At 54.5% G+C, this 23,279-nt stretch overlaps 2 protein-coding genes across 7 annotated transcripts in view; both read left to right on the plus strand.

Moving 5' to 3' along the window:
- SAP30BP (SAP30 binding protein) overlaps nt 1-10,286 on the plus strand; it is a 37,671-nt gene extending 27,385 nt beyond the window's left edge. For both annotated transcript variants that reach the window (XM_032429624.1, XM_032429625.1), the window contains 7 exons: nt 792-880; nt 3,276-3,367; nt 4,146-4,206; nt 4,668-4,719; nt 5,585-5,643; nt 6,966-7,050; nt 7,344-10,286. In XM_032429624.1, coding sequence (XP_032285515.1) covers nt 792-880; nt 3,276-3,367; nt 4,146-4,206; nt 4,668-4,719; nt 5,585-5,643; nt 6,966-7,050; nt 7,344-7,525 — 620 coding nt within the window. In that variant the 3' untranslated portion in view covers nt 7,526-10,286. The remainder of the gene's footprint in view (nt 1-791; nt 881-3,275; nt 3,368-4,145; nt 4,207-4,667; nt 4,720-5,584; nt 5,644-6,965; nt 7,051-7,343) is intronic.
- A 9,044-nt stretch (nt 10,287-19,330) lies between these two features.
- Nucleotides 19,331-23,279, plus strand: part of ITGB4 (integrin subunit beta 4) — a 29,526-nt gene continuing 25,577 nt past the window's right edge. For all 5 annotated transcript variants that reach the window (XM_032429691.1, XM_032429687.1, XM_032429690.1 and 2 more), the window contains exons 1-2: nt 19,331-19,429; nt 22,122-22,210. In XM_032429691.1, coding sequence (XP_032285582.1) covers nt 22,132-22,210 — 79 coding nt within the window. In that variant the 5' untranslated portion in view covers nt 19,331-19,429; nt 22,122-22,131. The remainder of the gene's footprint in view (nt 19,430-22,121; nt 22,211-23,279) is intronic.

Below are 23,279 nucleotides of genomic sequence, written 5' to 3' on the forward strand. Positions count from 1 at the left end.
GGGGAAGAGAACAGAGCGAGCAGGCAACTTGGGTGGGCAGTGGCAGGTCTCCGGGGGAATTATCCCTTGGGAGTTGTGGTTCTTCACATCAGAATCAGGCCTTTTGTTCCCAAGAATGAGGTGGACCAAAGGAGGGTTGATTGGTTTATTTTTAAAGGACTAAGTTAATAACCAACAGGTAACTTTTTAAAGCATCATTTATGCACAGGGCAGTTTTTAATGTTTTGAATCCTAGAGGAACTCTGAACTCTCTCTCCTCTATCTTGGGCAAGAGCTTCCAGAATTCTGGGAGGGTGTTGTAGGAACATAGCCAGTGGGGAGCTGGAGCTGGTTCACATTGTCAGCCTTTGGTGCTCCCCTCTCTTCCTGTGCCTGGGTCCAGCAACAGGAGCATCAGCTGATACCCCAGAAACTGGCAGATGCTGCAGATCAAAGCTCCTCCTCCCTTCCTCCCGCAGCAGGTTGTTAGACATTCACCAGCGCACCCTGGACAGACCCTTTCCTGAAAAGTTCACTGCTGGAACATGGTAGCGTGCATTCTTGACACCTGTCCCCTCTGCCTGAACTTCTCTTCCCCCGAGTCGGCACATGGCTGACTCCTTCTGGTCATTCGATCTCAACTCAGATGACAGAGGGGCCACTCTGAACACCGTTGTACTGTTTCATAGCCTTTCTCTCTCCCTGAAAAGGTCTTATGTGCCTTTTCTTTTCCTAACCATGTTTAGTCCCATCCTACCCCCCACCCCCACCCCCGACATACATCCACAGGAATTCACTCTGTTCTCTCACAGCCTCCTTTTCTGAAAGAGTCCGGAACATGTCACCCGATGAAATCAAGATCCCGCCCGAGCCCCCTGGCAGGTGTTCGAACCACTTACAAGTAAGTGTGGAGCTCGGCCACCGCAGCCCGTGTGGGGGAGAAGGGCTGCTCAGGTGTCCTGCTTGGTCTGACTTTAATAGCCTTCTGTAGGAGAGACAGCCAGGCGGGCAGGTGCCTGAACGTCCTGGTTACCTGTCTTAGCCTGCGTCAGGAGTTTGCTCTGAGCCCACTAACCTCTGCCACATCCCCTGGTGCTATTCCAGTGGGACCCCAGCTTGCCCTCAGTGGGGTCCTAAGCCTAGATGGAGAAAATACCGCCGTTTTCTGTGTGACCCAGCTGAACCAGTGGGGAACTTTGCTAAGAAACCGAGGGACCGTGAGAATGGAAAATAGATTATAGAAATGCAAAAACACAACCGTTGATGTGCCTAAGAGTCCTGTCCTCCTCCCCTGACAGAATCGCATACAGACCTGGCCTGAGGTTTTGAAATCCCAAGGAGTTGGAGCATTTAGTGCAGTTACTCCCTTGGGAGCAGGACCTCGGGGGCAGCTGGGCCTTGCATCTCCTTTTCAGCACCTGCGATTGTTTCTCCTTGGCCCTCTGTGGGTTCCCCTGTGTGTGGAACCTCGTGACTGACACGAGGGCAGACACCCAGGGCTGCCCATCGCGGGCATCCGGTCCACCTGCTCTGCCTTTGATCCCATAGGTTCTGCTGGTGCCTCTGGCCACACACAGGCCCAGGGCACCATCCTAACGGATGGATGACTAAGGGGACCTGGGGCTGCGGAATGCAGCTGGCTGGGCAGGGCCAGAGTCGGGGCTGAGAGCACAGTGCAGATCCTCTTCCTTTCCCAGAAGTCTCCTCCCTTGGCTGAGTTGTCCGTGAGCGTAGCACCTCATCTCCCGCCAGGCGACAAGCCGCAGCCTGTAGGACAGTCCGGCAGTCTGCCAGACAGACAGACAGCTGGCTCGGCCTTCGAGCTCTGTGTATTTCTCATTTTTAGATCTACCTAGTGGTAGAAACCATGACCTTAAGTGAACACTTTAGTTGACCTGAAATGGGAGAACCCATATGATGGCCCAGGAAACCCAGGAAAGTAATCTGTAAGATACAGGTCGGCCTCAGTTTCCTGAGCCTTCTGTGTGAGGCCTCCTGCTTTGCCCTTAGAGAGAGAAACGTTGAGGTTTGTCACTCTTGGTCGTCTCTTCCCTGGTAAATGTATTACAAACCTCTCTCTGCACTTCAGTGCTTCCTCTGGCCAGTCTCGGCAGAAAGATTCAGCCTTCTGACAAAGGGAGTGGATCACCTCTCCTGATGTACCCCAAGGGCGTCACACAGGACCTCCAGCCCTGCCCACCGCCTCTTGCAGGTGAAGAGTACCCCAAATATTTTCCTTCTGGAGAGTCTGTGCATTTAGCCACCACTAGTGGGGGAGGCTGCAGAGAGACCTTGCCCTGGGCCAGCCCCAGCCTTGCTGGGTGAGACTGCTCCGCCTCAGAGGTCAATCTGCCCTGACACTCGGGTTTCTGGGGCCTCTTCCCACGCTGGGTGGTGCGGCTGCCAGCTGCTGCCGGCCTCCCCTCTGTGGGCCTTGAGACATCTGTGGGACTGGCCTGGATCTCTGCCAGGTGGTTCTCCTATTGCCCATTGAAAGCCAGAAGAGGGGTCTGGGGCGGGGGGCGGTTAATGAGATGGGCTCTCGACCCCCGACAGTGTCCGTGAGCCTCCCTACAGAGGACACTTCGGGAAGTTTGTGAGGCCAAATCCAAAGAAACACTACTCCTTCCTTCCTCTGAAAGGACGTAGCCTTCCCAGGTCTCCCACTGAGGACTTAACCCCGTGTTAAAATTCAAAACCAGGGGCACCTGGGTGGCTCAGTCGTTAAGCGTCTGCCTTCGGCTCAGGTCCTGATCCCAGGGTCCTGGGATCGAGCCCCGCATCAGGCTCCCTGCTCGGCGGGAGGCCTGCTTCTCCCTCTCCCACTCCCCCTGCTGGTGTTCCCTCTCTTGCTGTGTCTCTCTCTGTCAAATAAATAAAATCTTTAAAAATAAAAATAAAAATAAAAAATAAAAAATAAAAAAATAAAATTCAAAACCAGCATTGAGCCCCCCTGCCCATCCTCTTTGGATGAATCAGGAGCCGATTGACAAGGGGGGATTCATCCATTGTCTTCTCCGTGGTTTCTCTGCCTTGACCTTTTACTGCTCCCTCTGTCAGCCATCTAGAGGAAGTCAGGAGAAAGCAAAATGAAAACAGACTGGTCTCGGTTTATCTTATCTGTGCTCAGCGCTGGTCACAGGCTGGGTGGAGAAAGACAATATGGCTGGAGTAGGGCTTCGCATGGCTCTGTGGGTCTCCTGGGTCCAAGTGTCCACCCAGCACATGTGACCACAGGCTGGGATTGCCAGTGGGTTGGGCGGTGTCATAAGCGCCCTTCTGTTTCTCTTCCATAGGACAAGATCCAGAAGCTTTATGAGCGGAAGATAAAGGAAGGAATGGATATGAACTACATTATCCAAAGGAAAAAAGAATTTCGGAACCCCAGGTGAGTTTCCCATGGGCCTACAGGGTCAGTTGAGTCACTGATGTTGGCCCGGGGACTGGAATGCCCCCATGGAGGTGGCAGGGAGAGGCCCAGCTAAGATCCCGCCTTTGCCCAAGGGCGCCACCACCCATACTGCAGTAACACAGAAACCAGGATGAAGAGTGGACGCCGAGAGGCCTGAGCTAGGTTCTCCTCCTCGCTCTGCTCCTAAGGCATACAGCCACACGAGGCCTCAGTCTCCTCATCTCTACAGTGAGGGAGTTGGACTAGACAGTCCCTGTGGGTTCCTCTTTCTCCTCCAAACTGTCACTGATGCTGCATGCAGGTGACAGATTTTAGGAACAGAGCTGTGTTCGGGTTTTATTCCATCCAAGGCCCTAGCAGGTGGCACACGTGGTAAAAAGTCCAGTATGGTGACATCAGGGACCTGCCCCAGCCCTTATGTGGGCCTGTGTATGGTAGCCCCGGCCCAGCCCCACAAACTGTAGGTCAGCTGTCTGGATAAGACCAAAAAAACACAGCCCTCACCTGGACACCATACCTGTCCTGGTGCCTGGCTAATGACCCATCTCTCTGGGAGTGGGGAGGACTAGGAATGATTTAATGTCAGGCCAGTGAACGTTTCCTCTTCTATCAGGAAGCTTGCTTGGAACAGTTCAGCTGGTTTAAAGGGTTCGTCTGAGCCCAGGAACTAGACAGTTCTGATCTCTCAAAATCTGCTGCCACACAAGGCATGGGACTAGGGCCTGCTCAGTGCCTTCTGCCGTTCTTCTTTCAGCATCTACGAGAAGCTGATCCAGTTCTGTGCAATCGATGAGCTGGGCACCAACTACCCAAAGGTATGCCTTGCACACACAGGCGGAGGGTTGAGGGGGGCTGCCCAGGGCCCTGTGCTCACTCTGCTGGATTCGGCCTGGAGCCACTGAAAGGCCCATGTAGCAGTAGTGCTGACTGAAGAGCTCAGTCTCCGGCTCCCCTGCATGAGCCCCCGTGGCTCTGAAATAGTCCAGGAGAGAGATTGCAGCGACAGACCTGGCCCAGGGGCCCTGAGTGGTTGGGGCCTGAGTGCGCACTCACTGTGCTCCTACAGCCCAGCCCACAGACAAACGCTCCGGGAGCAGGTCGGCCACCCCCGTGGCTGGAGACCAGGGATGACAGCTGAGCCCCTGTGCCCTTAAGGCAGGGGTCTCCAGGCCAGGAAAAATCCATGGAAAGACTTGGGGAGAAGGGACTTGGGTCTCTAAGCCATTTGTCATCCAATGACCCTTGCTGGCTGCAATGTTAACTCTTTCTTTTGCAGGATATGTTTGACCCCCACGGCTGGTCTGAGGACTCCTACTATGAGGCATTAGGTAGGTGGCCGTCCATCCATCTGTCCTTCTGTCTGTTCAGTCAGCCAGCCAACATGTATTTCAGGGTTTCCTCTGTGTCAGGCCATGTCCAAGGAGGTGGGCATACAGCCTTGAATGAGACAGACCCACTGTGACTTAGGAGGCTTATGACCTGGCACAGAAGGCAAAGAGGGAGCAGTCCCAGCAGTGAGGGGTGTGGTGGGGGTGCAGGCAGGTGAAGGGGGCCGGAAGGGGGGACAGCCTTGCCAAGGAAGTCCTGTACGGGCTAAGGTTCGAAGGTGCAGGGAGAGTGTCCCAGGTGGGACAGCGTGTCCTGAAGCCAGTGAGAAAGCATTTTCTCAAGCGTCCCTCATAGGGAGAACTGGGAGGAATTTCAGAGTCCGAGCCCTCCGCTGACAGATCTTAACCCAGTAGCCCATGGAACAGATCTGGCCTGTAGGTGTGTTTTGTTTGGCCCGCACAAGTTTTGCTTTAATTTGAATGAGTTGCCAACATTTTACCTCAAATCTGTAGTCCCGGCTTCTCTTGGTCAGCGGGAAGGTCGTCCACACGTGGCCTGCATCCCCACGTGGCGACAGTCAGCTGGTGCTCAGGAGCAGCCGGCCCCTCCCCACAGGGTGCACAGGCCCAGCCCCTGAGCCTTCCAGCGTGAGGCCTCTGCTCGATGCTGGCCGAGGGCCAGCACTTCCATTTGTCCATCACGAAAGGACAGTGAGCCCCGTGGCCTGGAGGCTACCTGTGCACACTGAGCAAGAGCACAGGGGACACGGCAAGTGCTGGTGTGGGGTCCCTCGGCCTAAAGTGGCCCTTCACGTGGGAGCTGTTCCCAGGGCTGCTTTTCTCAGATCTTCTCTTGTCTTTGTAGCTAAAGCCCAGAAGATTGAAATGGACAAATTGGAAAAGGCCAAAAAGGAACGAACCAAAGTAAGTGACGGATGAATGTCCTGGTGGGAGGGGCAGGTATGTGCAGTGTCGTTTCCCAGCCCTCACCTTCAGCTTGAGCGTGCCTCTCAGGTGCTTCCATTTGGTTTCCTGGGGTCTTGGGGTTTGCTGCGCTGTAGTTCCCTGCTCCCCTCACAGCCGCAGCGCCCCGCTGGCTCTCGCTGCTGGCGTCCGGGTCCTGCTCCCCTCACAGCCGCAGCGCCCCGCTGGCTCTCGCTGCTGGCGTCCGGGTCCTCCCCGGCCTGATAGACTGGCAGGTCTTCCTTCTGAGAGCGCTTTCCTGGCCTCCGGATCTGATCTCCGCAGTCCGCCTCAGTGCCTCCTTGTAGGTCCCGTGTCCAGTGGCCAGGTGACCCCTTATTTTAGGGCCCTGAGCACCACTTCTTCCCAGGCAGCACGGTCTGAATCCTTTGGGGAACAGAAATTTGGCTCTGAGACTGAATGTCCTCAGGGCACCAGCTGAGGCTCCAGGATGCCTCCCGACCCCCAGGCAGGGGCTGCAGCCCTGGTGTGCTCGCAGCTCTCGGAGCGGCTGCTGGGGTGATCAGGTTTTCTCATTCTTAGTGCTGGTGGAATGTCCCTTCTGGCCCTTTCCCTCCCCGTTCCAAACCCCAGGCTTAGTGTGGGCCATGTCTGCAGCGCCCGGGGACCAAAGCTGTGCTGCTCCTGTGCGGGTGGGTCCACCTCCACCCAGAACGTGAGGCAGGGCAGCAAGTCGGTTTGCCCTGCATGTGCAGAAACTTGGTGACACCGGGAGCATTCCTTTGTCTGTTTGGAAGGCTCTCCTCGGAGCACCTGGGCGGCTCAGTCAGTTAAGTCAGACCATGACCTTTGGCTTTGGTCAAGATCTGAGGGTCCTGGGATCGAGCCCCACTTCGGGCTTCCTGCTCAGCTCGGAGCCTGCTTCTCCCTCTGCCTGCCGCTCCCCCAGCTTGTGCTCGCTCTCTCGCTGTCAGATAAATAGATAAAATCTTTAAAAAAAAAAAAAGGAAGAGTCTCCTCAAAGTAGTAAAAATAGGTCCTCTCTCTCTGTCTTCCTCTATCCCTCCCCACTCCTAAAAAATAAAAGGGGCCCCTGGGTGGCTCAGTCAGTTAAACATCCAACTCCTGATTTTGGCTCAGGTCTGGATCCCCGGGTCGTGAGATCGAGCCCCGAGTCAGCTCCATGCTGGGCGTGGCACCTGCTCGGGACTCTTTCTCTCTGTCTCCCCCTCAACTTAAAAAAAAAAAAAAGGTGGTGAGCCGGCAGGAGGACGTGGATAGACGTGGGGCACCGCCCTTACCTCTTCCCTCTCTCCGTCCAGATTGAGTTTGTGACGGGCACCAAGAAGGGTACGACGACGAGCGCCGCGGCCCCCACCACCAGCACGGCCAGCACGGCGGCAGCAGGTAGGAGGCGCTTGGCCGCCCCCGCCGCACCACACGTGGGGCCAGGGTTCCCTGCCTTGTTTGGGGGAGCAGGGGCCTGGGGGATCTGGGCCTAGGCTCCACCTTGTGTGCCCTGTTCTGACTCCCGAGCTTGTTAAGGCCTCTTGGGAGCCTGGGCTGGGGTCCCCCGTTCGCTGGCTGCCCCTCACATTTCTGTGCCTGGGCCCCCAGACTCGGACCGCTGGCCCTGCTAGAAAAGGGGCTGTTGCCGTTCGGTTTGTCTTGGCCCTGACGCCTCCCTCGCCTTGTTCCAGATGCCCAAAAGAGGAAGAGCAAGTGGGACTCGGCCATCCCAGTGACGACGATAGCCCAGCCCACCATCCTCACCACCACGGCCACCCTGCCCGCCGTCGTCACGGTGACCACCAGTGCCAGTGGCTCCAAGACCACGGTCATCTCCGCCGTGGGCACCATCGTGAAAAAGGCCAAGCAGTGACCCGAGGGCCCAGCCTGGGGTGGCTCGGACATTCTCCGAGGGGAGCTGCCGCTCCAGGACCTGAGGAGACTGTGCAACCGGCGACCGATGTCGGCGCCCAGGTGCCGCCTTGTTGACTTCAGGACTGGGATCTGCTCCCAGATGCCACCCCCCGAGAAGCCTCTGTGCGGCAGCCCAGCCAGGAAGGGGACATTGGCACAGAGGAGGCGGCCGCTGCGGACAGTGTCCACACACCACTCGGAGTCCGGGGCCCTCTCAGAAGCGCCATATTCTCACATCTCGGGCCTCTTCTGTGGTCAGTTTTGAGGCAGAAGTGGAAGTTCCGAGTGCTCTCTCCAGCTCCTCTTGTTGGGGTGGCGACCTCAGGGTTGGTGGTAGAGCGGCCGAAGCCCGCGGCACTAGTCCGTGGGGGTGGCCCAGGAAGTTGCCGTGGTCATTCCCAGCGTCTGCCTCTCGGCGCGGGCAGGCGGGAGTCCAGAGAGTCGGGGGGGTGGGGGGGCTCTTCCCGCTCTGCGCTGCCCTGATCCTGAAACCCGGCCGGTTCTCAGACAAGAGCCGAGGCCTCCGGGGGGGGGGATTGAGCCCTCCCCAACCACTTTTTAGACACACCCCAGCTTTTGAAGTCAAGCCAGTTACCAGAAGGCCTGGGTTGGATCCCCAGCCCGCGCAGGGAGCCCGGGAGGCCTGAGCGCCTGGCCAGGGCTGCCCGGTGCCTCAGTGCCCAACGAGCGCGGCCAGCAGGCTCCCCGCGGTGTGTGACATGAATCACCTCCTGCCTCGGCCGGCGGCAACTCATTGTTTACGTGGAAGCCAGGCTCTTGGGAGGCTCCTGCCACCCCACCTTTCCTGTGCCTGTTATCTCGGCCCCACAGCAGCGCCTGCGGCCGCCGGGCTCCTCTTAAGACCAAAACCGATTCCAGCCACCGTCGGCCCAAGAGTCCAGAGGGAATTCACTCGCCTTCCTTGCTCCTTGGCCACTCTCCAGGCCCGCGGAAGGGCTCCGTGTCAGAGAGGGAAGCCGGGCCGTGAAGAGCCGTGTTGCTTTGGTGGCTCGGGCGGAGCACCGGGAAGGAGGTGCTGAGATGACGTCTGGCAACTGCTGCGTCACCAGAGGAGGATGATCCTGCCCCCCATCCCCAAAATCACTGTGGACTCACGGGCATCCCTCCCCGCCTCGCCCCCCTCCACACACTTGGGCGCTGAGAGAGGTCAGTGGTCACCCTCCCTCCTTTGATGGGACTTAGCAACCCTGGAGAGGAGCTGCGACCTCCAGCGGAGGCCCCTCCGTAGTGCGAGGGCCCCGGGGCTTGTGCGGGAGGCCGTGCGGCGCCGCGGGAGTGGCCGGCATACACCAGCACCTCTGCTCTGGATCCTGGTTTAAACGAGTTGTGTTTTCGTTGTGTGTCCTGGGCCCTTAGCTCTGTGAGGCTTCCCGATCAGGTCCCCGGAATAAAGCTTCCTAAGGCGACTGTGAGGCGTCCACGAGGTGATTTATGCCCGAGCTGTATGAACTGTAAGGTACAGCTGTTTGTTGCTGGCCCAGCCAGTTCTTTCATTCAGACCAAGGAAAGGCGCAGACGGCACAGCTGATAAGACTGGCCAGGGTCATGGCCCTTGGCTGTCCTCTGGGCACCCCCTACCCTGCCCCTGAGCAGTAATGACCACTCGCCCGATGAGTTGGGCAGCCCCAGGTGGCCATGCTGTTCCCCTCAGAAGCCTTGTGAGTTGGGTCAAGGCCTCAAATCCCTCTGAACTTGACTTTACTCTTCTGTAAGACAGGATTAGTTTCTGCCCACCTTAGTCCCACTGAGGGTGGCATGGGGTCGAATTACTAGTTCCTTTCTGTGGAGACTGGATGTTGCAGGCACTAGGGACCCAAGTGATTTCTGCCTGGTTGGCCCCTGCTCACAAAGAACTCAGTCTGGACAAACTGAACTCTGTCCCAGCCACCCAGGCATCCCTGCCCTCTTCCTATAGTTCTAACCTATAGTGACGACCTCAGGATCCATACCTGGGATCCTGTGCTGTCCCCACATCACATGGGCCCCTTGGGAAGCCCTTTCCCCGTCACCGTCCTTCCTGCTTAGTTCTGGCCCTCCTCCCTCTCGTGGCAGTTTGCTCCGACCTCGTCTGTATGTTGTCTCAGCCTCCCCACTCCCATCCAACCCCATCTGGCCTCATCCTACACCCCCTCACCATGGGGCTCTCACCAGGTCACATGGTCCCCTGCTTTCCACCCAAGAGTCCCCCCTTCAGTGTGGCAATGCAAGGCTGCCAACAGCCTCGCCACTGCCAGCCTCCCAGCCTCCAGGTCCTCTTCTCTACTGCCCTCTAACCGTCCGCACCCGTGCACCTGCAGCACTTCCAGACGCAGCTCAGGCTTTCCCTCCCAGACTCCCCCGGGCTTTCATCACTCCCTTCTCCGTGCCTTGTAACTGCATACACATTGCAGGGCTGAGACCACTCGGGTCTCCTGGTTCTCCTTGTGAGTGGAGAGAGAGTGGTCAACCAGGCTGTGGCCCAAGTGCCCAGGTGATTGGAGGGACAGAGGGATGGAAGGAGAGGTGGTTCCTGCCCCCCTGGTCACTGGACTGAAAGCTCCCGACCCTCGTACCCCGCCCTCCCAGCTTCCTGTTGTAGATCGTCCACACATTGGCAATTGCTGAGGCTCAGTCATGGGCACAGGAAGGTTCATTATCCCCTCTAATTTTGTATATGTTTAAAATCTCTTGGGGCGCCTGGGTGGCGGAGTCCCGGGATCGAGTCCCGCATCGGGCTCCCTGCTCAGTGGGAAGTCTGCTTCTCCCTCTGCTCCAAACTCCCCACTCTCCTGCTCTCTCTCAAATAAGTAAAATCTTTAAAAAATAAAATCTGTTTAAAAAAAGGGGTGCCTGGGTGGCTCAGTCGGTTGAGCGTCTGACTCTTGGTTTCGGCTCAGGTCATGATCTCAGGGTCGTGAGATCGAGCCCCACGTCAGTCTCCACATCAGCGTGGAGTCCGCTTCAGATTCTCCCTCACCCCTCGAGCTCTATCTCTCTCTAAAATAAATAAGTAAAATCTTAAAAAAAAAAAAAAAAATAGGGGCACCTGGCCGGCTCAGTCAGTAGAGCATGTTACTCTTAATCTCAGGGTCATGAGTTCAAACCCCACATTGGACACGGAGCCTACTTTAAAAAAAAAAAAAAATTGTTTTTTAGTTAAAAAAGAAAAAGGCCTGTCAAGCCAGAAAAAAGAATGAGGAAGATCTCCATGGGCAGATTTGGAGTGATCTTGAGGAGAGATAAAATGAAAAGGGCAAGGTGCAGAACACTGCATGTAATATGCCTTTTATAGGGAAAAGAAGGGAACACAAAACAAAAATAAGAGGAAAGAGATAAAAGAATAAAATCTAAGAAATTAAGAAAATTCTCTAATGTTAAATTTGAATTGGAAACATCAATATGAACTCATGATTCAAAAAAAAATTTCCGGGGCGCCTGGGTGGCTCAGTCTTAGTTAAGCGTCTGCCTTCGGCTCAGGTCATGGTCCTAGGGTCCTGGGATCCAGCCCCACGTCAGGCTCCCTGCTCAGCGGGAAGCCTGCTTTTCCCTCTCCCACTCCCCCTGCTTGTGTTCCCTCTCTCACTGTCTCTATCAAATAAATAATAAATTTTTTAAAATTAAAAAAAAAGATTTTATTTATTTCAGAGGGAAAGTTCAAGCAAGAGCACAAGCAGAGGGGAGAGGGAGAAGCAGACTCCCCGCTGAGCAGGGAGCCCGAAGCGGGGCTGGATCCCAGGACCTTAGGACCATGACCTGAGCCGAAGGCAGACGCTTAACTAAGACTGAGCCATAGCACCCGGAACTTGACCTCTAAAGGGGCCAGGGCTCCTTAGAGAAAGGAATCTTCGTTCCCGAAATCTAAGTTGGGACTAAGGCAGTTTGTTACAGAAAGCAAAGAAGACTAACGGGTGTTTCAAAGGTCAATCAAATTGGTTTAAAGGGATCTCCCACTGGCCAAATGTGATGAAATTTGAACATTCAGAAAGAATGCAATTATTGTCAAAAAGGAAAAAACCCCAGGGCGCCTGGGTGGCTCAGTCAGTTAAACATCTGCCTTCGGCTCAGGTCATGGTCCCAGGGTCCTGGGATCGAGTCCCGCATCGGGCTCCCTGCTCTGCGGGAAGCCTGCTTCTCCCTCTCCCACTCCCTCCGCTTGTGTTCCCTCTCTCGCTGTGTCTCTCTTTGTCAAATAAATAAAATCTTTAAAAAAAAAAAAAGGAAAAAACCCCTTGTTCTCTGTACACTACGACTCACAACCACAAAACACTTCTGACACCAATGTATGGGCTTTCCACATCATGTAATTCTGACACCAACTGCCTGTAGTTTGTGAGAGCTTTGTCCAACAAGAGGGGGACCCCCCCCCACTCAAATGCTAATTGTAGGGCCGGGCCTCTGGTACTTCTGAACAACTGGCTATAAATTGGGGGGTCCCATGACCCGCTCCTCAGACTCAATAATTGGCTAGAATGGATCACAGGACTCAGGAAAACGGTTTACTTAATGGATTACTGGTTTATAAAAGAATACAACTGGGGCTCAGTTGGTTGAGCGACTGCCTTCTGCTCAGGTCATGATCCTGGAGTCCCTGGATCGAGTCCCGCATTGGGCTCCCTGCTCGGCAGGGAGTCTGCTTCTCCCTCTGACCCTCCCCCCTCTCATGTGCTCTCTCTCATTCTCTCTCTCTCAAATAAATAAATAAAACCTTTAAAAAAAAAAAAAAAAAGAATACAACTAAGGAAGAGCCAGATAGAAGAGATGCATAGAGGCTCAGTATGGAGCAAGGGGCTTGGAGCTTCCATGCCTTCTCTGGGCACACCACCCTCCCAGCAGGCCAGGTGTTCAGCAACCTGGGAGCTCTCTGAACCCCCTTTGGTTAAGATGTTCATGGCGGCTTCATTACTAGGTGTGATGGATTAAATCATTGACTATTAGTGATGGAACCGAATCTCCAGCCCATCCCCCTCCTCCCCAGAGGTCGGTGGGGGCAGGGGTAGGGGTGGGGGAGTGTTGAAGCCAAAAGTTCCAACTCTAATCACGTGGTTGGTTCCCCTGACAACGAGCGCCCCCATCCTTCGTGGCTTTCCAAAAGTCACCTCATTAACATAAACTCTGTTGTGGTTGAAAGGGGCCTGCTATGAATAACAAAAGACACTCCTTTCGCTTTTATCACTCCAGAGCTGCTCCAGGAATCATGGACAATGACGAAATATAGATCTCTTATATCACATCACCATTGTACACTATTTTTTTAAAAAGATTTTATTTATTTATTTGACAGAGAGTGACACAGTGAGAGAGGGAACACAAGCAGGGGGAGTGGGAGAGGGAGAAGCAGGCTTCCCGCGGAGCAGGGAACCCGATGCGGGGCTCGATCCCAGGACCCCGGGATCATGACCTGAGCCGAAGGCGGATGCTTAACGACTGAGCCACCCAGGCGCCCCCAAATGTGGTATTTAGATACTAAAGAATATTATTCAACCTTAAAAAGGCAGGAACTCTTGCCACATGCAACATAGATGGACATTATGATAAGTGGAAATAAGCCAATTACAGAAAGACAAATACTGTATGATTCCACTCATATGAGGTTTCTAAAGGAGTCAAATTCATTGAGACAAAAAAATAGAATGGTAATTAACCAGGGGGTGGAAGAGAAAGAAATGGGGAGCTGTTTAATGGGTATAGAGTTTCAGTTCTCAAGTTGAAAAGTTCTGGAGACCTGTTGCCCAACAATGTGAATATACTTAACACTATTGAACTGTACATTTACAAATGATTAAAATGGTAATTTTTATGTTATATGTTTTTACCACAATTAAAATCTTTTGGGTTGTTTTGTAATAATAGTAATTTTTAAGTTTCTACCTTGGGGCGCCTGGGTGGCTCAGTCGTTAAGCGTCTGCCTTCTGCTCAGGTCATGATCCCAGGGTCCTGGGATCGAGCCCCATATCGGGCTCCCTGCTCAGCGGGGAGTCTGCTTCTCCCTCTCCCTCTGCCCCTCCCCCTGCTCGTGCACGTGCTCTCTCTCTCTCTCTCAAATAAATAAAATCTTAAAAAACAAAAAAAAAGTTTCTACCTTGTTTGAGGAAAGCATCAGCATCCTAGAAACTGACGGGAAAGCAAAGCATTTTGGTGAACACACTAACCCCTCCAACCTGCTCTTACCTACAGGTCCCGGACCTGAGCCACAGCCTCCAGCAGGGTTCCTGCCCTCCAGCCTCGCCCTGCAGGCAAACCATCCCTGCTGCAAACTGGCCATTTCTCCTTCCAAAAGGGGTTTTGTGCAATTCGGACTTTTTCATAAACCGACACTCTTGTTTGTATAGCCTCTAGTCAATGGGAGATTTTTGTAGTCAGAAATGGAGGACCTCCCTTAAGTCCTGAACAGGTTTTCCTAATTCCCAAAGTTTTACATATTTTCCTAGTTTACTACTCACTAAATGTGTGAATAGGACTATACCCCCCTTTTATTATTCAACATTCTTAAAGTCTTACTCATTTTTTTAAAGATTTTATTTATTTATTTATTTATTTATTTTAAAGATTTTATTTATTTGAGAGAGATACAGCGAGAGAGGGAACACAAGCAGGGGGAGTGGGAGAGGGAGAAGCAGGCTTCCCGCAGAGCAGGGAGCCCGACGCGGGGCTCGATCCCAGGACCCTGGGACCATTACCCGAGCCGAAGGCAGATGCTTAACGCCTGAGCCACCCAGGCGCCCCAAGATTTTATTTTTTTTAAGATTTTATTTATTTATTTATTTGACAGAGAGAGCACAAGCAGGGGGAGTGGCAGGCAGAGGGAAAGGGAGAAGCAAGCTCTCCGCTGAGCCAGGAGCCCAATGCAGGGCTCGATCCCAAGACTCTGGGATCACGACCTGATCCGAAGGCAGACGCTTAACCGACGGAGGCACCCAGCGCCCCTAAAGATTTTATTTTTAAGTAGTCTCTACCCCCAACATGGGGCTTCTGTACCAAGCCAGCCAGGTGCCCCCTTAAAGTCCTATTTTAGGGGTGCCTGGGTGGCTCACTCAGCTAAGTGACTCTTGGTTTCCAATTCAGGTCTTGATCTCAGGGTTGTGAGTTCATGTCCCATGCTGGGCATGGAGCCTACTTAAAAAAAAGAAGTCCTGGGGCGCCTGGGTGCCTCAGTTGTTGGGCGTCTGCCTTCGGCTCGGGTCGTGGTCCCGGGGTCCTGGGATCGGGCCCTGCATCAGGCTCCCTGCTCTGTGGGAGGCCTGCCTCTCCCTCTCCCACTCCCCCTGCTTGTGTTCCCTCTCTCGCTGTGTCTCTCTCTGTCAAATAGATAAAATCTTTAAAAAAAAAAAAAAAAGAAGTCCTATTTTAGCTTTACATTTCAGACCTGTTCAATAAAATACGAAATAATAAAAAATAAAAAGTAAAAGTTTCTATAACCCAAAAAGAAGCATTTATCCTATATTTTGGAGGATTGGGTTTTTTTTTTTTTAATTTCTTTAAGCAAGCTCCGCACCCACACCCAATGTGGGGCTTGAACTCACAATCCCTCCCGAGATCAGGAGTTACATTCTCTACTGACTGAGTCAGCCATATCCTACATTTTTGGAGGCACATAGTTCATCCCCTGTTGATGAAGGGAACTTCTATTTTTCTTTTTTAATCAGAAGGATAGCTTCTATTAATGTAGAAACAGAAAATCACCATTCTTCAACCTCCAAATTCAGGCAGAGATCAACAAGGGATGCTGACTAAAACCATTCAGTGAAAGTTTGCTGGGAAGTGGGCAGGGTGACAAAGCATCATCACCCCCCTAGCTTACTTCTTAATCACAAAGTAAATAATGTATTTTTACAATGGAGAGAGATGGCAGTCATTTCCTTAATAATCACTAACAGCGAGGCAGCTGAGATCATGTGCCACCCAATAAAACACACCCAGCACCATCTAGGACCATCCTTGCCAAAAATGTTTCACCTAAATCTAATCAGGCTTTTAGACATTAACTTCTAGTTTACAGGAAGCTAAAAAAAAAAAAAAAGTCCAATGACACTATGAGGAAGTAATCATACAAATCTGGACAGTGGGACATTCTGCAGATCACTACTGGCCTGTCTCTTCAAAAGGTCAATGGTGCGGGGGGAGTAAGCAAGAAAGAGGGGCACCTGGGTGGTTCGGTGGGTCAGTTAAGCGACTACCTTCGGTTCAAGTCATAATCTCAGGGTCCTGGGACTGAGCGCCATGTCAGTCTCCATGATCACCAGGGCATCTGCTTCTCCCTCTCCCCCACAACCCCCGTGTGCGCACTCTCCCTCTCTCAAATAAATAAATAAAATCTCTAAAAAAAAAATAATTTAAATTAATTAATAAAGTAAGAAAAAGAAAGCAATCAAATGCAATGGATTGGACTCAAATTCAAAAGGGAACAGTTAAAGTTTAAAAAAAGGAAACAGTTACAACAGACATTTTTGGGACAACTAAGAAATTTTAATATGGACTGAATCATGGATAACAGGACATTTTTGTTCATTTTCTTAGGTGTGACAAAGTTATTGTGGTTGTGGGGAGCTGTTCTTGGGAGATGCATGCCTGGAGTGTCAAGGGATGAAATGTCATGGTCTCTTAAATTCAAATAAAAAGATATATAAGTACATAACAAATATATAGATAAAGCAAATATGGCAAAATGTTAACTCTTGCGTCTGGGTGGTAAAAAATATGAGTGATCTTTGTACTCTTCTTACGACTGTTTTTGTATGTTTACAAATACGCAAAATAAAAAGTTGGAAAATAATTTTTTATTTTTTTATTTATTTTTTAAAATATTGTATTTATTTATTTGAGAGAGCGCACACAAACAGGGGGAGTGGCAGGCAGAGGGAGAGGGAGAAGCAGGCTCCCGGCTGAGCAGAGAGCCCAATTCAGGGCTCGATCCCAGGACCCTGCGATCATGACCAGAGCCGAAGGCAGATGCTTAACCGACTGAGCCACTCAGGCACCCCACAAAATGTTAATTCTAGCATCTAGGTGGTAAAAAATACAAGTGATCTTTGTACTCTTCTTTCAACTGTTTTTGTACGTTGGCAAATATTCAAAATAAAATGTTGGGGGAAGACAAACCATGAGAGACTATGGACTCTGAGAAACAAACTGAGGGTTCTAGAGGGGAGGGGGGTGGGGGGATGGGTTAGCCTGGTGATGGGTATTAAACAGTGCACGTTCTGCATGGAGCACTGGGTGTTATACGCAAACAATGAATCATGGAACACTACATCAAAAACTAATGATGTAATGTATGGTGATTAACATAACATAATAATAAAAAAAAAGTTGGGGGAAATAGTTTTTTTTTTTAAATTTTATTTATTGGGACAACTAGGTGGCTCAGTCAGTTAAGCAGCTGCCTTTGGCTCAGGTCATGATCCCAGGGTCCTGGGATTGAGTCCCACGTCCGGCTCCCTGCTCAGTGGGGAGCCTGTTTCTCCCTCTCCCTCTGCTGCTCACCCTGCTTGTGCTCTCTCTCTCTGTCTAATAAGTAAATAAATTATTTTTTTAACAAAAGATTTTATTTATTTATTTGACAGGGAGAGCATAAGCCAGGAAGAGGCAGAGGGAGAAGGCGAAGCAGGCTGTCTGCTGAGCAGGGAGTCCGATGTGGGGCTTGATCCTAGGACCCTGAAATCATGACCTGAGCCGAAATCAAGTCAGATGCTCAACTGACTGAGCCACCCAGATGCCCCTGGGGGAAAAATAATTTAACAGGGGTCTATTGAGCAATCCCCTAGCCCCAGGGAGAGACCAGGCCTAGCAACTGTCCACCTGAGGGGTGGCTCCCTCAGTTAGAGAGGTGGTTGACAGTGGGTCTCTAGAATGGTCACCAGACTGTTTTGATCACACATCCACTATTGATCATTTACCTTGTTTATTTGTAGACACACGTACCACTCTACAATTGTGTTTGACATTGTCAAACACAAAAACAGTGGATCATCTGGCACATCCCTGGAGAGTCTGCAGTCCACTTTGGAGACCCATTGTTAAGCAGAGGGTGCTTGGCTGGCTTTGTCAGTAGAGCATGGGACTCCTGATCTCAAGGCCGTGAGTTTAAGCCCCACGTTGGGCATATAGCTTACTTCATTTATTTATTTTTAATTTTATTTATTTGTCAGGGAGAGAGAGAGCAGGGGGAGTGGCAGGCAGAGGGAGAGGGAGAAGCAGACTCCCCGCTGAGCAGGGAGCCCGACATGGGGCTCGATCCCAGGACCCCGGGATCATGACCTGAGCTGAAGGCAGATGCTTCACCGACTGAGCCACCCAGGTGCCCCAAATAAGATCTTTAAAAAAAAAAAAAAAAGACCACTGGGCAGGCGGGCAAGGGAGACTGTGGCTCACACAGTTGCAGGGAGCACTCATGTATCCGTGGCACTTCCACATCCGGTCCCACCTGCCCCCGTGATCCGTCTGAGAGCTGGCAGGGCACAAGCCTGTTTAGAGACGAGAGCACTGACAGCTGGGAGGCTCTGTGGCAATCCCATCTGGTTCAGCCACACTTTCACTGAGCACCTGCTATGTTCCAGGCACTGTGCTAGGTCCTGGAAATTAAAAGATGTGCTAGAGAGCATCCATCCTCAGGGCTCACAGTCTAGTGGGGAAGAGAAACCCCTAAACAGATCATTTCAAGCCAATATGGCAAATGAGAAGAAAAAGCCAGGCCCTGGGGTGGGGGGGCGGCTACAGGGACACATAATCCAACCAAGGGTGCAGGGAGGTCAAGAGGCTCCCTGGAGCATGTGACATCAGCACAATGCCTTCAAGTGAAAGAAGGATAAACCAGGCTGGTTGGGGGCAGCGGTGTGGGAGAATGGAGACATCCCGAGCAGAGGGCCCAGCCTCCAGCAAGAGCACGGTGGCCGGAAGCTGCATGGTTTGGGGAGCCGGGCTGCTAGCCATGGGGTGTTGTCTGGCACTGTTGGCAGGTCGGGCGAGAGAAGGAGACGAGGTTGGGGTCATGGAGCAACTTGAGAAGCTCCAGCTTGAACACGTGTGGCACTTGAAAGACTGCACGCAGAGGACCGCAGGGGTCAGATCTGTGAACCGGCTTGTCGAGAACAACTATAACAATTTGAGTGCCCACTCCATGTCGGGTCGGTGCCGGCCACTTGATGGGTATTACTCACATTTTAAGGAGGTTTAAGTACCTTGCCTGAGGACACTCAGGGAAGCAGTCCTTACTGGGATCTCCCTCTGGACACACGTGGAGGCGGGGGGAAGGGGAGGCCGAGCGGACCCCGGGAATGACAGATCGGGCTGCGGCATCCCTGGGCCCGCGCCTCGCGCCGGCACAGGACGGAGGGCATGCGCGCGGTCGACTGCGGGTTTGGCCGTCGGGGCAGCGGGGCTGCTCCCAGCCTAGCGTCCGGAGGTGGGAGGGCGGCGGGCGGAGCCGGGGGCTAACAGGCCACCCCCGGCCCGAGGCAGCCGGGCGCCCGAGTCTGCAGCCTGGAGGGGTGGGGAGGCGCGGCGCCCGGGGCTGGACTGGAGAGAGGGGGGAGGCTCCTCCCCCGCCCCCGCCGCCGGCGGTCGGGGCGCAGGGGCCGGGCGCCGGGGGAGCCGCAGCCTTTTCCGGGGGGCGGGCCCGGCGGCGGCGGCAGCGCCCGGCTCCTGCCCCGACAGGTGCGCGCCGCGCGCAGGAATGCGGCCGGCCTGACTCACCAGCGCCTCCTTCCCACCTGCCGCCCGCCCCATAAAGCGGTCCCCTCCCCGCGGCCGCCACCCGCCGCCCGCCCTCCCTGCCAGCCGCCCTCCGGACAGTCCCGGCTCGCCCGCGCGCTGCAGCCGGAGCGGCCGAGCGGAGCCCCGCGCGGGGAGGGCGCGAGTGCGCGCCAAGGTAGGTCCGGCCTCCGACCGCGGCAGGCGCCAGGGGCTTGGGCGCGGGCCGGGGGCAGTCGGGGGGTCGCCGGGCCGCACCCCGCGCGCCCCTCCAGTGCCCCGGACCGCTGGAGCTGGGCGTCCATTCTGGGCCCTTGGAGGCGAGGAGGGGAAAGTGAGTGCCCACCCCAGCCTGGCCGGCAGATCAGGGGACCCTTTTGGGAGACCCGGGTGGCTTTTATTTCGTCAGCTCTTCCCTTCCTAAAAGCTGGCAGGCCTTGGCCCCATCCTGCCCAGGGCACATGCCTCGGCTGCCAGGGTGTGCCCCGGGGAGCAGCTGGGGCAGCGGGGCAGTGGAGCCGGACAGGGCTCTTGGCCCTGAGGCCTTGGCGCTAAAGGAGGGCAGCAGGGAGAGAGGCCTGAGGGTTGGGTGGGTGTTCTGGAGAAGTGGGCAGAGGCTGGGCGGTGGCTGGCAGGCCTATGGGCTGGGCCCACTGGGGTTTGCAAAGAAGGCGGGGGCAGCAGCCACCTAAAGGCAAAGGCTCTCCATGTCTGCCGAGGCCTGGCCTGCTGTGTGCAGTGCCGCAAGGCCATCTGGGGCCTGGGGAGTCCCTGACTGCCCCCTTGGCCAAGCACATGCTTGCTGAGGTCTGGGGAGTCCCTGACTCTCCTTTTGGCCAAGTACATGCCTGACCTCCCCGCAAAGTCAGCTCAGGACTCCCTTCCTCCAGGAAGCTCTCTTGACCTCATTCAGCAGCCCTGGGAGCTATGCCCACCACTGCAGCCTCCTCCAGCGCTTGCCCCCTTTCCCACTCAGCCCCTGGTGGCCCTCTGGCTGTGGTGCAGGGACTTCCGATGGCTTCTGAGAGCCCGGCTGGGCCCCTTCCCACCCCATCAGGGCCTGGCCACACCCTGAGCCCCAGGATCTGACAGAGCTGGAAATGAAGGCTGAGGGTCTCTCTCCATGCTGGGGGCTGAGAGAAGAGAGAGAGCTGGGGGACAGCGGGGAAGGGGTGCCTGTCTCATGGGCCCCGATTTCTTGGGGTGATAGAGCAGCCGAGGGGCCAGGAGATGCGAAAACATGAAGGCAGGGGCTATGGTGGGCAAGTGCAGATGTGCTAAGCAGGGGTCCTGTGGGGTGGGAGGAAAGCAGGGGTCCTGTGGGGTGGGAGGAAAGCAGGGGTCCTGTGGGATGGGAGGAAGTGTGGTTCCGGGAGAGCTCCCAGGGTTGCCTGGAGAGTGCACGTCCTGAGCACCTGGCCAGGCCTGTGGCCACAACCTCCAGTAAACCCATAATCCTAAATTTTCCATGAAATCTCATTGTTTTTAATGTTGACAGTTACTTTTAAAACTTCGTAAACACAAGTTAAGTCAAACAAAAACACTCTTGAGTGCATAACTAGCTCCCTAACTGCCATCTTATGGCCTCTGAGGATAACAAAGAAGTTAAATGGAGGCGGGTCTGGACTGCCCTGGTCCGGTCCGCCCTCCCCCACCCCCCCACCCCCACTGCTGGCTGTGGGATGAGGAAGCCCTGCAGCCTTGTGCCCCATCTCTATCTCCTCATCTGGGAGATGGGGTAATGCAGTCATCCCCCACCGGGTTCCTGCGGAGATGAAATAGCCATCCCGTAGGTGAAGTGCTGGGCGCGTGTCTGCTCTGTGCCCAGCCTGTGGGCACGGGAGGGTGAGTCAGAGCCTGGTTCGGCCCTCCAGTGCCCGTACCCGCGTGTATAATGGTGCCCCGGGGAGGTCCAAATCTGCAGCCTGTATTGTGTAGCGTGTGGGTGTGGTGCCTACACCCCAAGGCTGCAGGAAAGTCATTTCCCCCGGCTGGCTCAGGGCTTCCTTACCCCAGGCCCCTCTGAGATGGCAGCTCTTCCCCAGCCTGTGGATGTTTTGGGGCTGCTGATGGCCTCCTGGGAGCCACATGCCTTAGAGGGAGGGAGGCAGTGCCTTCCTGCCCCCTTCCACAGGCTTCCTCAACCCTGGGGAGGTGGCACAGTGTGTGTGTGTGTCTGTGTGTGTGGGGGGGGCGGGGGAGAGGCTTGCAACGTAGCTCCAGACTAACTTCTGGAAGGATGATCTGCTCAGGGACCCCGAAAACTCAACTCTGGAGCAGGCAGGGTAGGGGTAGGGCAGGGGACCCCACCAGTGATGGGCCAGGCAGTCGTTGCAGAGCCTAGCTGGGTACAGCCAGCTCCCTCCTCCCCTCTGCAGGCCCCAGATCTTGGGAGGGTCCCCTCTCCCCCGGCCGCACCACCTTCCTTAAAGGGCAATTAGGCCACGACAGAGACAGAGACGGGGCGGGAGGGTAGAGCCAGGCCCTCAAGGGGTGGGACCTTGGGTGAGACCTGACCCAGGCCCACTGGGATCTGAAAGCCAAAGGCAGAATAAGCCTTGCCCTGCTCTCCACGAGATCAGCGTAGCAGACCTGGCATGAGCACAAGCTCAAAGCCCATAGTCCTCAATGATGCGAGGGTGGGGCCTCCCGGGGCAGGGGGCAGGCCTGCAGGGCATCTAGTCACTCCAGAGATGGCAAGAGGAGTTGGGGCCCTGGATCCCGCCATTTGCAGGCTGTGGGGCCTTGGAACATCACTGAGCTGTCTGAGCCTCAGTTTCCACCCCTGGGCGGTGGGAATGCTGGAGCTCTGACCGGCAGGGACCCGGGCTGGGGAACGTCTTATGTCAGTTATTGCTGTCATTATACAGGAGGAAGAGGATGGCAGGACCGAGTCCCAGCCCGTGGACCAGGCTGCTGCTGGCAGTCCTGCTGGGCGTCAGCTTCCCCGGGGAAATGGGTGAGTCTGGCGTGCCTCCGCAGCACCCTTTGGGGGGGCACCCCTGTCAAGGCACTGCCCTCATATGGAGGCCGCCCACAGGGCGTCTTACCCCGACGCTCACTTGGCCATTCAACAAACAACCACGGCCCGCTTCGAGGGCTGGGGAGCAGTGAGCCTGAGCCTTGTGGCCCAGAACACCGAGGAAGACTTGCTCTAGAGGCGAGAGAAGCTGCCCACTCAGCGACCTGGAGGCACTTGCCGAGTGTTTTTTGTGGGAACTTGGAGGAGAGGCCGGTGACTCTCTTCCGGTCAGTTCCTACCGATAAAAATTTTGCCTTCAGAGAAGGCTGTGTTGGTAGCCTGGAATAGACCATGGCGGGAACATGGGCAATGCTGCAAGGCAGGGCTTCTCCCTCCCGACCAGAGCCCGTGTTAAACACTGACCACACACCATCGCCCACCGCCCAGGAGGCCACCCCCTGAGTGTACACAGTAGGTCCTCACTGTGATTTTTTTTATTATAAATTTTCTTTTTTTTTTAAAGATTTTATTTATTTATTTGAGAGAGAGAGAGCATGCGTGAGCACGAGCAGGGGGTGGGGGGAAGGGGCAGAGGGCGAAGCCGACTTCCCACTCAGTAGGGACCCCGATGCGGGACTCGATCCCGGGATCCAGGATCATGACCTGAGCCGAAGGCAGTCGCTTAACCGACTGAGCCGCCCAGGCGCCCCCCTCACTGAGATTTTAACTGAACAGAACCAAAGGGAATCCCAGTAACCCTTGGGGAAACTCTGGAGTTTTTCTTCATTCATTTACTAACAATTTACTGTGTGCTGGGCTTGGGCTGGGTACCGGGAAACAGCAATAAGCAAGGCAGACACAGTCCCCTGTCCCCTGGAGGAGCAGGGGAGGGACGGCCAGGGTGTCCCCACCAGCAAATGGGCCAGCCCTTCTGTCTCAGCCCGCACCATCCGGACTTGAGGGGAAGTTCAGGTGTGAGAACTGGCTCTGCCCCAGATATGCCAGTGGGGCAGACTGCCTACCCACTGGCCTCCATTTCCTCCTCCATAAAGTGAGAGAGAATCCC

The sequence above is a fragment of the Phoca vitulina genome, unplaced genomic scaffold, assembly GCF_004348235.1.
Source record: "Phoca vitulina isolate PV1807 unplaced genomic scaffold, GSC_HSeal_1.0 scaffold41, whole genome shotgun sequence".
In the NCBI taxonomy this organism is placed as follows: Eukaryota; Metazoa; Chordata; class Mammalia; order Carnivora; family Phocidae; genus Phoca; species Phoca vitulina.